At 39.0% G+C, this 16,323-nt stretch overlaps 1 protein-coding gene across 1 annotated transcript in view; it reads left to right on the plus strand.

The window, feature by feature from the left end:
* The window catches only part of grm4 (glutamate receptor, metabotropic 4), a 102,399-nt gene extending 86,722 nt beyond the window's left edge, over positions 1-15,677 (plus strand). The window contains exons 9-10 of the mRNA XM_030776573.1: positions 10,186-10,432; positions 15,628-15,677. Coding sequence (XP_030632433.1) covers positions 10,186-10,432; positions 15,628-15,677 — 297 coding nt within the window. The remainder of the gene's footprint in view (positions 1-10,185; positions 10,433-15,627) is intronic.
* Positions 15,678-16,323: the final 646 nt, after the last annotated feature.

A 16,323-nucleotide genomic window follows, 5' to 3' on the forward strand; every position in this document is an offset into this window, starting at 1 on the left:
TGTATGTGTCTGTGTTTGTGTCTGTGCGTGTGCCTGTGCCTGTGCGTGTATGTGCACGCGCGTGTGTGCACATGCATGTGTGTCTGTGTGCATAAATGCACACATGCGTGTGTGTGTGTGTGCGTGTGTGTGTGTGTGTATGTTGTAGTGGACAGGCAGTGTCACATTATTTAATATTCTGTGTCCCATCCTGAACTAACACCATACAGTAGATGCTGACATCATTATGTATTCAGGCATGCATGCCGTTATGAGACATGAGTACACCATAAAGGATACGGAGGTAGGCGAATTATGACTCATGTTCTAATAGCCTCATTAACTCTGAAGCGGTTGATCAGCAGTTGATACTGTACTTGACGTGATTTGACCTAAACACCCTTGACCAAACATGCAAGGGTTTTCACATGTATTGATCTCCACCCTTTGAATAAATAAAGATGATTGTTGCAATGATAAAATGGACCACTAGAGTAATCTTATTCTCAGAGGGCATCAGTTTAGATGCAGAAATTTAAGTTTACAAAATTCATATGACAGAATTTTCGGCGTCTGGAATAGCTGAACTATTCAAGGGGAATTAACATATCAAAACAAAAGCACCTCACAATCATCTGAGCTGACAAGCACAACAAAGCCTCTGAGCCTCAGATGACATGTCTTTTAGCGCAATTAAATGCCCCGCTTCCTCCTGGCTCTTGATTTACCTTCTCCGTCCGCCTGTGCGCTCATCAGCCGTTCCCTGTCTGCCGCCTCATCAGCGCACGCGGGCATAGTCATTTTGTTTGTCATCCCATGTCAAGATAAATATAATAAATGCCACCAGTGGCTCCGTGTACTATTTCCAACACGGAGGATGCAGCCCGTCTGCGTACACGATCGCTTTAGACCCGTGTTTTGTCTAGAAATCAGTCAGACGTCTGTTCACCTGAAGAGCTGATTTAAATCAGTTATGCCGACAGGCGGGACAGGGCCTGATAATGGTGCCCGACAGCGGGAGGGGTCCTCCTTGCATTGTTCGCCATTCAAAATGTCTCCCCCGCACAAATTGCAATCTGCCATTATGCTGTTAAGAGCCACACATGCTTGGGGATTCTCCACTTATTGTTCCACTGACAATGTAATTACTGACTCCGTTAGAGAGGGGTCAACAGTTCTTGCTCTGGTACAGGTTTGTATCAGGACTAAAATGAGCCCCACATCTGTCTGGGTGACACCAAGATTAGGGAGGTGGGGGAGGGAGGGGGGCAGCAACGACTGTACTGATACAAATAGACATAGATGAAATATCCGGCATTTTCTACAGAAATCATTTGAAGTCGAGCGACTGCTGGAGGGTATATGATTTAATGACCCACCCAAATGGATCACACCTAGTATGTTTTTTTGTTTGTTTTTTATCCTTTCTTAAAAACAAAAGTGCACACTGCTGAGCTGTGACTTGGGACAGCCATACGTCAGATTTGACACGTACCTCTATAAGGCTAGCCAGCTGGAACACAAACACTTGTCATCCTAAGTAACTGTATGTCTGTCGAACAAGATTCTTTCTTTTTTTTAATAGCAGCAGAAGTGATTTTACCTGACAGATATTCAACAGAATGGAACAATGGCATGCAAAATGACTAATCTCATGTCCACCATGTGAAGTTAAACTTTTCTTTAGTTTAAAGCCCAAGTGTGTGTGTGCCTGTGTATGTTTTTTGTTTTTTTTTGGGGGGGGGGGGGTTCTTATCAAAGCTCTTCCTCTTAAATTATTTTATGTATGGGAAGACAATTGGTGTGTGTCTGAAAAGCAACATGAGTAGAACACATTTAGTTCAGATACATATTACACGAAACATGTGATGAGACAAGACAATACGTAATCACATTAATGAATATCACACAGGGTAAGACCAATTCAAGTTTCACAACTAACACAGTGTCTGTTATTTAATTAGTTAGTTAGTTAGTCATCTCCTTATTTATCTATTTTATTCATTCATTGATTCATTCATTCATTCATGGTTTTATTTATTAGCATCACAATCTCAGTCCTTTCAGTTATCTGTCTTGCACACCTCCACTAAAAGCCAAATGCAGTCTCTTGTGTAATTTTCTTAATAGCATAAATTCTAATCATTCTTTCTTTGTCAACTCCAAATTGCTGGCAACTGAAAAATGCCACAGAAACACTAATGAGATTATTGTTTTACACTTTTTTTTTTTATCTTGGCATTGTGGAGCCGGTGGCCTTGCCAACTAATTTAAGTTTTACGAATATGGGAAAGCAAAAGTGGTGCACTTAGTGTGTGCTGAGACATTGTAGATTGAATTTAAGAGGGACAGAGCCAATAATGGTTGTCTCTCATTAATCTTCAAATATTCTATGTGCATGCGCATACACACATACCGCCTCTGGGCAAAAGCCGGTGATTAGCAGTGTATGTTTGGCTTACTCTCCTTTCTACATTCATCTGTGTGTATGTGAGTTTGAATGCATTTTTTATCCAGAGGGGATTAAGGGAGAAATTCAGTCCAGAGAGTCAGACCTGGGGTGTAATACAAGCTTAATTACTGAGGATAAGATACCTCGGCCTGAAATAAACCTTAGGTAAATCATCAGACTCAGGCTATAATAGGTCCTCCAATAATGCTTGACGAAGAGCAGTCAAAGTTCAATTAAATTCAAACTAGTCTGAACATCTCAACTGTTCTCAGATTAATGTGAGGTTACGCTGTCCTTACTGAGCTGGGGTTGCTCTTTGAATACACATTCCTGTTTGGTTTTTTTTTGTCTAATATAGCATTCATGGTAGACCCCAAATCAGATCGTTTCATGTCATAGTCTGTAAAACAGTACTGCCATATTGATGGGGCAGCAAGCTCTGTATGACACATTTGGGGCAGGACTTGGTGGCAATAGTCCTCTGTTACCACAGCTAAGGAAAAAACCCACCACAGCTGCCTAGCTATAGTGCTCAACCCCTTCCCCCACAAACCCCCAGTTCTCTCCACGCACCCCTCCTTCTCTCAGCAGTGCCTGGCCTCCCTCAGGACGATCATCTGTGACAGTCTCCTCTTCCTGGAGGGAGAGCACAGCAGTGAGTCACACTTAATCACAGCACGGGGAGCTGCCAGAGCGGAGGTCATGTCTGGGAGAGCACCACAGTGAGCAGTGTTTTAAAACAACAGCGGGGGGCCTTTAGCAGGAACACACACACACACACACACACACACACACACACACACATACTCACACAGTGACAAAAATCCCAGGCCATCAGAAGGTGTTTTAAGATGAAATGCCATTTAAAGCATGGGAGACATCACAGGTATATGTTTTTTTAAAATAGCGTGGCATTCTCACATTTCATTGTCAAATTCATCAAATTGATGAGAAAAAAGAAGTAGAGTAAATTTATGCATAATCTTTCTGCCTCTGGTGATGTGTAAGTCCAAATCAATACACTGTGATACTTGAGTCATTTGCAAGAAAAATTTGCATCAGAAATGGAAGCTTGTCAGTGAACATTAGCGTCGTTAATTGAGAAGACCCAGGGTGCTTAACAAGTAATGCAATCATTCCTTTCTTTAAATACATCTAACTGTTTCATCTTTGATTTTCCTTGGATTTCTCTTTCTGCTCGTGGATACAATCTTAAATGATGCCCAAAGCATGCTAACAATGTTCTTTCATCAATGGAGAGTAGCGACTGACACAGAAATGAATATCCTAATGTGTTACTCCCCATTTATTACACCTCAGGTTCTGTAAAAATATTTGTATTCGGCTGAATGATTTATTATTTGTAAATTTGCTTAAACGAACTATCTGCAGCAGGGTTGTGGTTGTCCTCATTGTTCTTAGCCTGCTCAGCTCAGGCCTGTGAGCCTGCAAGTCCTGTTGGATTTGGTTTCTAACAACCTTTAATTGTCTCTGATTGGTTGAGAAATGTTTCACACCTGTACCACAGGTAGAAAACAACTTCTGATTATGTGAAGATATTGAAAGGACTCCAGCAGATAAGGGTCAAACGTCAGTGCCGCCTGTGCTATATATAGAGTCCACTACATAAGGAAGTCTGGGGAAGCTAAGGAAGTAACAATGTTCTCATATGTGTTTGTATTGATTAGAACTTGATCTCTTAGATTGTCCATCTCAGGTCAATTCTGCACTTATCGATCAGGGTTCACTGGGACAGACAACTAAATCAATAGTAGTGGAGTTTATACAGCAGAAAGGATTGGTATGACAAGGTCTGCCGCTCTGGTTCTGCAGATGATCAAAAGCTTTTGGCTCATGGACAGATGAACTGTCTTGTTGTTCTTGTTGAAATGAAAAGAGCATGTAGCGCCGAGGTCAATCAAGAGAAGGTTACCTGCAAACAGTCAACGCTAGAAAATGTCTTTAGTTGAAAACGAATGTCGATAGAGGGCTTTTTTCCTTTCATTTGGGATCAAAAGAGGGCAAACGCTTTAGCTCAAGGGCCACATAAAATTTTGAAACAGTGTACAGGACATTTTTGTTTAAAAAAAAAAGAAGAAGAAGAAAGAAAAAAAAACATAAAAGAAAAAAAGCGAGGCGGCAGCGTCCATTAAAACACCTGAACTTGAAATTGGAATGAAGTAAGATGCACAGAGATGATTTTCTGTTAACAAAGATACAAAAGAAACAGTACCATAAACAAGATGCAGGAGGTAGGAGGGAAATGCACCATCTGTCATCCATTCAATTCTAATGTGCTACAGTATCATAATCAGGAAAGGTACTATGAACACTCTAAATTAATACAGAAGGTTAAGTTCAAACAAACAGCTGTTGGCAAAAACACATAGCTCAGTACTATGCTTCAGATTGGGGTGGTTCTGGAATGCACTGATTGACTTGGCAAATTTAAAACTCATCTAGACACAGGGGTCTTTGGGCGAACATACAATATATATTACCACATGCTGAGTCCGAATGCATATCAAAAGCAATCTGACATAAAACACAGTGCTGCATACCTTATACTTAAGACATGCTTTGTCAGCTGAATGTGAACTTCAGAGTTCAGCCCAGAAGGGGTGCATGCATTTCCATTACAAAAAAAAAAGAAGAAGAAGAAGAAGAAGTTGCTGTGATATGAAACCAATTCTGAAATTGTGACGCATCTCCAAAAGATTACTTATGTGACTCAGCAAAGCTCACTGAATTGAATGACGACCTCAGACGATCGCAAAGCTACTCTACAGTCGCGCTCTTCTATAGACTACAAATATGACGCAAGCACTCAGTCCGTGGAGGGACTGATTTAAAGGGCTGATTTAAAGGGGTGGAAAGTTACAGTGTGCCAGTAATTTTCATTCAGAGCAGTGGCCAGCATTTAGTCATAACCTCAGCCATTGTCTACAGCTGCAGCCAAATGCCTTTGTTACTTTCAGTTGTGTTCTTAATGCAAGAACAGATTTCATTGAGCGTTAGCATCGATGCCTAATATCAATTTGCCGCTCCACCAAGGAAAAAACGAGGGAAAAAAAGATTAATTTTGTCCAGAGTCAACCCCTGAAGTTGACGGATGATGTCCTACAGTATTTTATTTTGTTCCAAAGGTGCCGACAGTGCTGCTTGCGTAAAATGAGCTTTTTCAGCTTTGGCAAGGCTAATGTCTGATCATTCATCCCGTGATACTCATTTCTTTTTTGTCTTCCTTTTCCACAATTAAACTTTGAGATAAACTGTCAGACTTTCTCAATAGGTGCTCATACATGAGTGGTAAAACCACAGTGTGTATGGTACTGTGTTCTCCTCCATGTGGTTTACATGTCCAGGTATCCAGGTCATTACGGTCAGAAGGATGATTGACTGATCCACTGACTGACTTCTCTTTGTATATGGTAGAATGGATCCTGTGAATATTGTTATCTCTGCTTCATTATCAAAGGTGGCTGTGTTTACCAGAAAGTGCACAAGAAGCCAGTGTAATCTGTCTGACAACACTACCATGACAGCTGTGATAGTATGCTAGTGTGACTGGTCACCGGTAAAGATAAAATCTAGATACAACATAGGCTTAAGTTTGTTACTGGAGAATACCAAGGGTGTCAAATGAAAAAGTATTGAAGCATATGTAATATGTGGAACTCACAGAGCTTCAAAAAGAGTGGCCTACCACCAGCTTCACTAGATACAGCATTATTTGTGCACCAGGTATAGTCAGAACTGTTTTGCATGGAATGGTCTTGAAAGGAAGGTGCGACAAATGTCAAAGGCCAAATTTACAAAGATAAACACATGATATTTTAGAGTGATTAGCCGACTCGGCATTATGATACTATAAAGTGCCCAAACAGAACTGAAGTTGAGCAATACAAAGGTAGTAAGCTTGAAAGCAAATTGTATATTGTATATTGTTGCAATAGGCTATCATTCCAATACATGAACTTCATGTTATAAAAAACAACCAACAATCAGAGAAAACAGTGAATCAGGAAAATAAGAAGTGACTGTATTCTCACTATTGCATTATGTTGATATTTGCTCAGGAAGCAATGCTCTGTAGAGCACAGTTAAACTAGTTTTAGGGTAAACTGCTATTTTCAAACCACTTTATAAAATTGATAACCTCCCATTGACAATTGGATTTGTTCCACGTTATGTCATCTGTGGGTGATCTGTTTTGGATGCAACTCTCTTCGCTCCTCAGTATCAAATAAGCACATATGCCTGGGTGAAAATCTAATCCGACTGATGAAAATCATTGTTACTTGCTGTCATGTCTCACCGGGTTTTGGGATACTGTCGATAGCCACACACAGCTCTGGTGAAAATTTCAAAACATACATGTTGGTGGGATTTGCTTTGAGACAGACCATGAAATAAATAGAATAAGTGGAACGAAAAGCATCGCCTCACACGGAGGCACTGCTGAGTCAGCGGTATGAGGGAGACAGCTCTCAAGAATTATGCCTGTAAAAATAAAGGCTATAAAAATATACCACCACCACCATCAAGGCAAGGCAAAAGACACTTGCTATTTTTAATGTCAAAAGGGTTGGGCAAAATTGTTGTGTCATCAGCTTGCACATACACGTTTTATATTCAGATATTTGCCAAAACGATTAAAACACACATTTAAAATCAATGGTGGGCATACTATAGTTTTCAGAAATGATTGCTCTTGTCCTTTGTGGAAATCCACAGCCTGTGGGCTACATATGCTCCTCTGTCTTGTCTTGCGATTTCCGTCAAAGCCAACATCACAGTCCTGGAGTGTGTGTGACAAACACTCGCTCTTTCTCGATAGTAAGGAATTCCATGGATAAATAAATGATTGTTTCCTGCCAAAGAAACATGCAGCGGTCCCCTGGAGTGCAACCAATCCCCACTGACTAATTACAGCATCATGTAGAGACTCATCTCTTTCAACTTTTTAAACTGTCTAAGAGCCTGAAAACTTCAGCATTTCATCATTAGACTGATTCTGAACATATGGCGAATACAATGAAAGTAAACACGTACACGTTTAAATCCAAATGGGTTCTCTAAAGGATCATACTTTCTGAAGTCATTTACCTAAATGCAATAGAGTCACAGTATTGGCACAATAATGTCTATGCCATGCCTACAATAAACATAACTGTCGTGTGATTCCACAACTGCACGACTTTAAAATCTGAAAACTCTTCTTATGGGTCCCCATTTAATGTCATGGTTACAGTGTCCAAGACTTGTATGATTCATACTTCTTTGAAAAATGAAAGGAAAAGGGCATTATTACTCTTGTCACTTATTCTTTTCATACATTTTTCCAATGTGGATTCCACAGGCAATAGACTGCTTGATCAGTCTGAGCCCAGCACAAGAAACCTCTAATATCAAGTGTCCCACCAGTTAAGTAAGACCCCTATATTTTAGTCAAGTGAAAATACATAACAACTTGATACATATATGTGTGTGTGTGTGTGTGTGTGTGTGTGTGTGTGTGTGTGCGCGTACTGATGTCATAGCAACTCCAAACCTCCTTTCTCTCAAACAGCTTGTGATAGTTTCAAGGGGAAAAAAATCCCTTTCTTAACAGGAAGCAGTGAGGCCACAGGGGAATGTACTTTCTCTTACTGCAAACATATACCTGATGAACAAGCGGTAATGCTTCTTTATTTGTTATTAAACATAATGTAGAGTAGGCAGTGCCTTAATTGAACAACTAATTGAGGATCGTGACTCAGCACATTAATCATTTAACACAAACTTACAATGAAAGGTAACAGCACATATTAAAGTTGATTAAATTAAGATCTAACCTTTTGCAATTAATTACACATGAGACCTGTTACCATACAGCTAAACACAACTACAGTGAGTAAAGGAGAAAGTGTCCAAAGCAAAGGCAAGAACAGAGTGCACTGGGACACACTAGCACAGTCTGTTTAATCTTTAATTACTGTGGAAAAAAAAAACAGCGAGGGGGTTGTTTTTGAGTGTGACTGTAACAATAGGGAAATGAAATGTGAGGATAATAAAACATAAAGGATAAACAGTTAGGGCCCAATAATGAGGTTACCATTTCTGATGACAGTACTGATGGTTAGCACTTAAAATAACAATGATTTTTTTAGTTGTTATAGTTTATTACTCACCATTATCTTCTTTGTACTTATTTTTCATAGATTTGATATTGACAGTATCTTGAAAATAAAAAAAGTCAAAGAAGACAATGTTGTCAATGCTTGGCAGATTCATTTTAGTCCTTGTGTAGTCAAGGTATATTCATTTTCATATTCAAGCCAAGAGCTTGAAGGGTTGAAAGCTGAGGTTGTGCTGTGTATGTAGGTTAACATACAGCCAAGCTTTTTACACTTTGATTTCAATTACTCAGAGTGCGTTAATTTAGTTGATCATAATAGGCTTTGTTATGTGAGCCCATTCAATTCTCATGAGTTTAAACAATATATTCATGTATCGTGTAGACGTATGACTCACACTCAACATGAATCTTAACTTCGGTTTGATTGTTCTCTCAAATGCAAACCCAGTCATTTCATCAGTGAACTAATTTGAGCATGTTTGATGAAATTCTCTGAGGATACCATAATCAGTTGTAAATGTAGTCTTATTACTAAATAATAAGCAATAAATGAAGAGTGTTTTTTCAAAGGGATACATTCAATCATAAATCATGACAGTGAACACATGCTTTATGGACCAGTTTACTTGTTGAAGAGATACTGACCATAAAAATAAACAGTCCATGGTCAAATGCACATATACACAACTTTTGTCACACTTCAAATTACAATCCAGCCCAATTATATTGGAACTGTATTAAAAGAACCTTTACCATCGTTATTTTCTGTTAAAAAAAAATACACTTTTGGTTAGATGGAGTAATAATTTTAGGATCTTTTCCAGCTTTATATTGCAGTGGTTGGGGTCACAGTTGCAAACAGTGAAATTTCAAGTGTTAATTATAGTGTAGAGATTTAACTTGGTTGATTTTTTTGTGTGTGTCAACATTATACTATTTAAAGAATCTCTGTGCCAAATATTGTGCTCTTATAAGCAAGACAATATTGACTTTGTCATCTCAATTTACAAGCAAAGCAGGAACTAATTTGATAAAACCCACAGTTAAACCAAAAACGAAGTCAGTTTTGCAAATAGTGCCATAATGATTCTCTACAAACCGCCCTGACCTGGTACATCACTTCACACTCATGAGTGAACGCAACTGAATGTTAAACAAGATTATCACAAACATATTAAGCAACTATGACTGCAGTCACTATCAGTGGTTCCATGCCAGGCAACAAAAGAAAGCTATAGATCATGTGAACACTTGTGCATCACAAAGTACACATTTTCATTTTGTGAAAGCATAAGAATCTTACATAATTGTTTCGACACTTGGTATTCAAGGTCTTTTATGCCAGTTTCAGTTGGAATGATCAGGTTGACTGCCTCCTGTAGAATCAGATTTGATCAGACAAGAATAATCTTTCCTTCGTCTGATTTTCTACATTGTAAAATAAGATGGATTGTGTGAACCCTGAGTGCTACATTTATTATCATGTCTCTACCACAATTGTGTGTTGCTAATTGTATTGATGTTGTGTTGTGCTTTGTAATAGTGTCATAAAATCACAATCTGTTTACCCATCTGTCTTTCCATCTTTTCCTCTTCTTGGATGATCATGTTTCTTTCTTTCCCCATTTTGCAGATGTACATCCAGACGACCACGCTGACCATCTCAGTGAGCCTGAGTGCGTCTGTGTCTCTGGGAATGCTCTACATGCCCAAAGTTTATGTGATTCTGTTCCATCCTGAGCAGAACGTGGCCAAGCGCACGCGCAGTCTGAAGGCAGTGGTCACTGCCGCCACCATGTCCAGCAAGTTCAACCCGAAAGTCAGCCTTCGACCCAATGGAGAGGCCAAAACGGAACTCTGCGAGAACCTGGAGACCCAAGGTGAGTCAGGCAGGAGACAGTGAAACATGTGTGGGCTACTGTGAGCCATGGATGAGAGATTCCTATCTGTGCAGAGGTATGTGTGTACAACGCATACACACACACACACACACACACACACACAAACACACAAATGCATAATTTTCTGACTAACTTCATCAAAAATGTATTTTTAGCTATATTTATCTTATGTGCAACTTTTGCAACATAGTTTTTCTTTCACCATGTTAACATGTTTTAACATGTTTAGCATTGCTTTAAATTGCATTGTCCAGTAATCCCTTTCTTTCTCATACAAAAGACAAATTATGATACAGTACATTTTTTTGCATTTCCTAAATGGTTGCAGTGTTGCTTTGTCATCAGCACTGGTATCTGTATAAAAGCTCTCAGAAACCTAGAAGTTAAAAGTAGAAAATACAGAACCGTGTTTCTAGGTTCCAAGGTTTTTTTTCTGAAAAGCAAAGAATCTGAGTGCTTTTGAAGGCTTTGTGTATTCCCAGAATACCCTGTGGTGATTATTTCTTATTTAGTTTCTTACGCACAAGTAATGATTTATTTTCTTATTTATTTATTTAGTTTCTCTCGGTTGCCTGGAGGCACCTGAGTATAATCCCATAATCACTCAGCTCCTTGCCATTATTTATGGGCAAGTTGCATTACAGTTACTTTACACCTCACTTGGTTTGGGAAATTACCTGACTTTTTTGCCTCCTCTGGACATTAGAGTCAGTTTTGCAAATCAGGGTTTGGAACTGAATATTTTACAGTCCTATGAACATCTGGTCTATCAGTAGAGCATCACAGTAAGGAAGTCACACTTCACACAAAATTAGCATTAGGCCAGGTTATTACATCAACAGGGTGTAACGTCACTGTCATCTCTTTATAGTACAATGGATCAATAAGCTTTCAGGGTTAATGCCGTGCTCCAATACACACACACACACACACACACACACACACACACATACAACCTTAAAACCCTCCAGAGAGGTAAAAGGTTACAGTTGCTGTCACACATACTGTTAAGCTTCAAAACGTTTTCCGTGTGATGCTTGGGGTAATTCAGAAAACACTGTAAATTATCGAGAGGTAAATTGGTTTACTTTCACTACTACTGCACTCTCTCACAGAGCCCATCTTCCGCTAATTTGAATATCAATAAAATTCAGCAGCTGACAGACGGCCTTTGTGTAACAGCAGTAAATAACATGGTAAATGCTTGACTCAGCAGAAGTGACGTGGGTGATTATGCAAACACAGTCACTCAACCTGTATTAGCACAGGGAAGGACAACAATATACATCTGGAGAGAGAGAGACAGAGAGATTTTCCTTTTCTTAAACTCAAACTGGTTTCCAGTTCCAACACACATGATATGACATGTGTATGTGCGTGTCTGTGTGTTTTTGTGTGTGGATGTATGTGTGTGTGACTAATGCTGTTGGAGTGTAGCAGTAACTAACTCTGAAATCTTACTGATGCATCGCACACACACACACACACACACACACACACACACACACACACACACATACTGTGTGTGTATATATATATATATATATATATATATATATATATATATATATATATATACACATAGAGAGAGAGAGAGAGAGAGAGAGATGCATGCATACTAGTATTAGTATACAAAAGAAATTCAGCACTAGACTATTCCAGTACAGCGTTCTTTGCAGCAGTCTGTTAAATGCACGCATTCTCCTGTAACTGCATATTTTAATGAGATCCATCAGTTCAGACAACAGTAGAAAAAGACACGCTGCAAAATGGAGAGTTTAATATATTCAAAAAAAAACTGCCAGGTGGCTGCTGGGATAAAACTAAGAATATTTGCTTCTATGAATTTAGTTTTCACTGCGGCATATCTAATTTGAAAAACCATTTAAAGGGAACCATTTAGTTAATGGCGATAGTGAAAGAGAGACATCCTGAACCCTGACAAGCTACTCTGTTTGGGTCTAGATGATATGGCCAAAAAAAATCTCAACATTCTCAGGCTTTCTGGCTATAATGGCATTTACTCTGTATTTTTCTATAGTGTGTGGATAGCGTGTGGGTAGCGCGTGGGAGATGTTGGTTTATGGATGAAAACTTCACATTGTTCCACATTGTTAGATGCATGAATCTGATCTGAGGTGCTAGTGAAGAATCTCCTATAGGTTTTCCTGGAAATGGCCAATTAGACCAGGATAGAACCATTGGACAAACATTAACCACTCTGATTGTGAATGGCTCTGTTTTTGTTTGGCATTTGACTTAGGGTTGAGTGTGGATTTGAGTGGACCTAAATGTCAGGGAGATGCATCCAGTGCCATAGCAGAACCAGCATGACCCTACACAATGTGAAACAACCAGTCAGGGGTGCAGTTTTCTTTTACACATGCACCATGCGTACTCATATTCACTTACTGAGGAACAAGAGAAGAATGACCAATGTGAGCATCACTTTTCTCCAAAGTTGTGTAAACCAGTGTGATGCTGATAGCCCCTGATTCAGAAGCAGAAATGTTTAGGTATAATAAAAACTTTACAAGCTGACTTTTGGTTTCTTTCTGTGTGAGGATTTGGATCAGCTCCTCTTAAGAAAGAGCTGCTGGCTCTCACTCACCAGATTGATATTTACATTCAGCTGATTGCAAAGTTGCTTGTTTGTTTTGCCTTGCAACTTGAGCCAACACTCAGACATGAGCTTTTAGTCACAGTTGGTGCTAGTTTCTGATGTCTTTTTTACATATTTCCATAACAACACCTTTGTCACTATTATTCATGAAGCTGAGTAATCTTCATCTTGGAGAATTCTCTCCCTCTCTCTCTCTCTACATGTATACATAGACACACACACACACACACACACATACATATATATATATATATATATATATATATATATATATATATATGCACACACACCACACGCACCAGCTATTTTTCTGTGTGTTGCTTTTTCACAAACGCTAGCATGTGAAACAGTAGTATATGTGATGAGTTTCAAGCTCACACAAGAAGTAACAGTTTTAAAAAACACTGACATCTCGTGGTAACAGCAGTGCATTGCAAAGAACGAATGTCAACTCACTTTGAGCGTATTCAGGTTTAGAGACCATCATCCATTACAGTCTGGTGGCATAGATTTTTATATCCCCATATTCATTCTGATAGCATTAATGCCAAACCCTAAATATTTGCTTTAAAGATCAAATACAGTGTAATCCCAGTATAAAAAGTATGCAATATAATCACATTCACTCTCTGTCACATTAGTGGCTCTCTCCACAAGATCGGAATGTGTAACATGTTATTATTATTATTATTAAAGAAAAAAAAAAAGATATTACTCCTCAAATCTACTGTCTTTCTCTGTTTCCCAAACAGTATCCAATACTTAAAATAAAAAAAAAAATAAAAAAAAAAATAAATTGCAGTACCAGTGAAAATCAGGCAAGTCTAAAATCATACTATTGTGAGAGACTGAATGTGTGTGAAGTGTTCTTTGGGTCAGCATGAGTACTGTTGAAGAGGGAGGTACAAGGTGGCACAAAACCTGCTAAAGTCTTTGCAGTTCACAACTCCCCAGGCAGATGTACAGCTGTGCACATACATGGAATGGCTTGAAATTTTTGTAAAAACGGTAGACTGTTATTTCAGAAGTTTCCTGGCAGCACTGTAGGCAGGTGAGTAAGTACAGACAGGGAGAGGAGTAAAAAATTGCATAGCGGTACCAAATCCCATTTTTTAACACATGATATCACAAGGCAGGTTTTCGAAACTTGAATATTTAAAAAAGGTTCATTTGTCAATGCCATCAGGGACGTGAGCTCGGTGGAAAAATGTATTTCCTGCCCAGATAGCACTACCGAACAGGGGCTGTCAGCAGAGGCAGCCGTAGCGGCAGAAAGCGTGCTCTGATTTTTCAGTCTTGACTAGGCCAGTCATCCTCCACTGTTCAGTTTCACTGAGCAGACAGCTGGAGAGTGCATCCATTACCCTGCACACATATGAACCAGGGAATGGGCCAAATTCATACTAAATTAAAGGAGTGGAAGAGAGAGTTAAAGAAAAGATATCCGGAGTGCGCGTCATACATCAGCAACAGTGAAAAATGTGATGTTTGCTAAAACCATGATGCAGTGGACAGATGTCAGGACAACAGAAGTGCTTGCAAAGGTAGCGCAGTGCTACTGATGGAACGCTTTATGAATGCACCAATGTGTACATTACACGTGTATTATTATTCTGAAAGTTGTAATTCAAAACTCAACCAGTTTTTAGGGACATTAGTAATTCTGTTCAGAGATGAAAAATAAGAGGTCATTTCCGGCCTGTTTCACTCTTTAGCCTTTGAGTGTGACATGGTTAATACTGTGTAGGTCCAGAGATTTGCTCCAGTCTCAGTGTTTGTGGCAAAAACCCTTCCAAGCACATCATCTAATAATAAATAGCTTCTGTTCTTTCACTCCTGGTCCGAATGAAATGAGGCCTAAATGAGAATCCCAAACTTAGGGACAGTCCAGTGGCACTCAGAGGTGACAAAATCCACTATAATCTGAGTATGTGCAATGTTCTAACCTGGCTGGAATCACTCAAAAAGCAAATAAGGCAAAAGAAATCCAAATTTCCTCTGGAGATTGATCAGTGCACCAATGGAAACAGGAGCTGGTGAGATGAAGATTTTCATTTGAACCAGGTATAAATTTTGTCTATTTTTAAAAAGGGTACCTATAGAGGGGGAGAAAGCTTGCAACAGTGGAGATTATAAGGATATAAAGATGGTCTGTGTATTGTTGCAGGGCCTCAGAAGACCAACTAGACAGTGATGTAGTTTTGTTCATTAACTTTGGTCTGGGTTCATGCTTTTATTTTATAGGGTTCACTGGTTTTGCAAATTGCAAACAAAGCAAAGAGTATTTCATAATTCATATGGAGCAAGAGGGGGAAAAAGTGTAAGGACTGTGTTGAATGTTGATTTTGCTGGCCCTGTCCCAAATTTGTTGTATTTTCCAGGCAAAATGAGATTATGCCTGGGAACTGTTAAATCTACAACATATTTGCATATGTATTATGTGTGTAGTATGATTTAGTTAATTTGAAAACCAGTAAAATGCAGAGTGGTTTATATATGATTCATAATTTTATTCACTTGTTTTCCTGTCCATTTCTCTCTTCTCTCACAGCATTTAACCCCAAACAAACATATATCAGCTATAGCAATCATGCAATCTAAAAGTGCAAGAATGGCTGCTTAAGACTCCTAAAAAAATATAAATAAACAAACAAACAAACAAACAACAACTACAACATCAACAGAACTTGAAGTTGGAGACATTCTGGTTGTGTCTAAAATGAAAGATAGCTACAGAGATCACTTTGGGATTCTACAGCAAAGTCTTGGCGAATGATCGAAAGACTAATGGAAACCAGAGGAGGTCCCGACCAAGACCGTCTTATGTCAACTGTGACATTGTCGTGATGGTCAACCATATCTTGGCTGAAAAGTGAACTGACTGCCACAGAACGGAGACACCCTGGACTACTCGTCACAGCCTGCTCTGTCTCTGGTATCACAGATCAGCTAGCATACTCATACTTAAAAAGTGTGATGTTATTTTGAATTTGAGATGCTTTTTTGGCTCTTTGTCATGACAAAACAGAAGGGCTAGTATACACCAGAAACTAAACTATTCTAGGTCAGTGGTATATTCACCCTATTTCCTGTGTCAAAGGAGTTAAAAAAAAAAAGACAAGATGACAGCGGTGAAAGCAAACGCAGCAATCTTTGTTTAAAGCATGCCCGTTTTTACATCCTGTGTTGTATTTCTTTTTTTTTGGAATGCTTTCTAAACTCTGTTGCTGTTGTAAGCACTGTTTGG

The sequence above is a fragment of the Chanos chanos genome, chromosome 6, assembly GCF_902362185.1.
Source record: "Chanos chanos chromosome 6, fChaCha1.1, whole genome shotgun sequence".
NCBI lineage: Eukaryota > Metazoa > Chordata > Actinopteri > Gonorynchiformes > Chanidae > Chanos > Chanos chanos.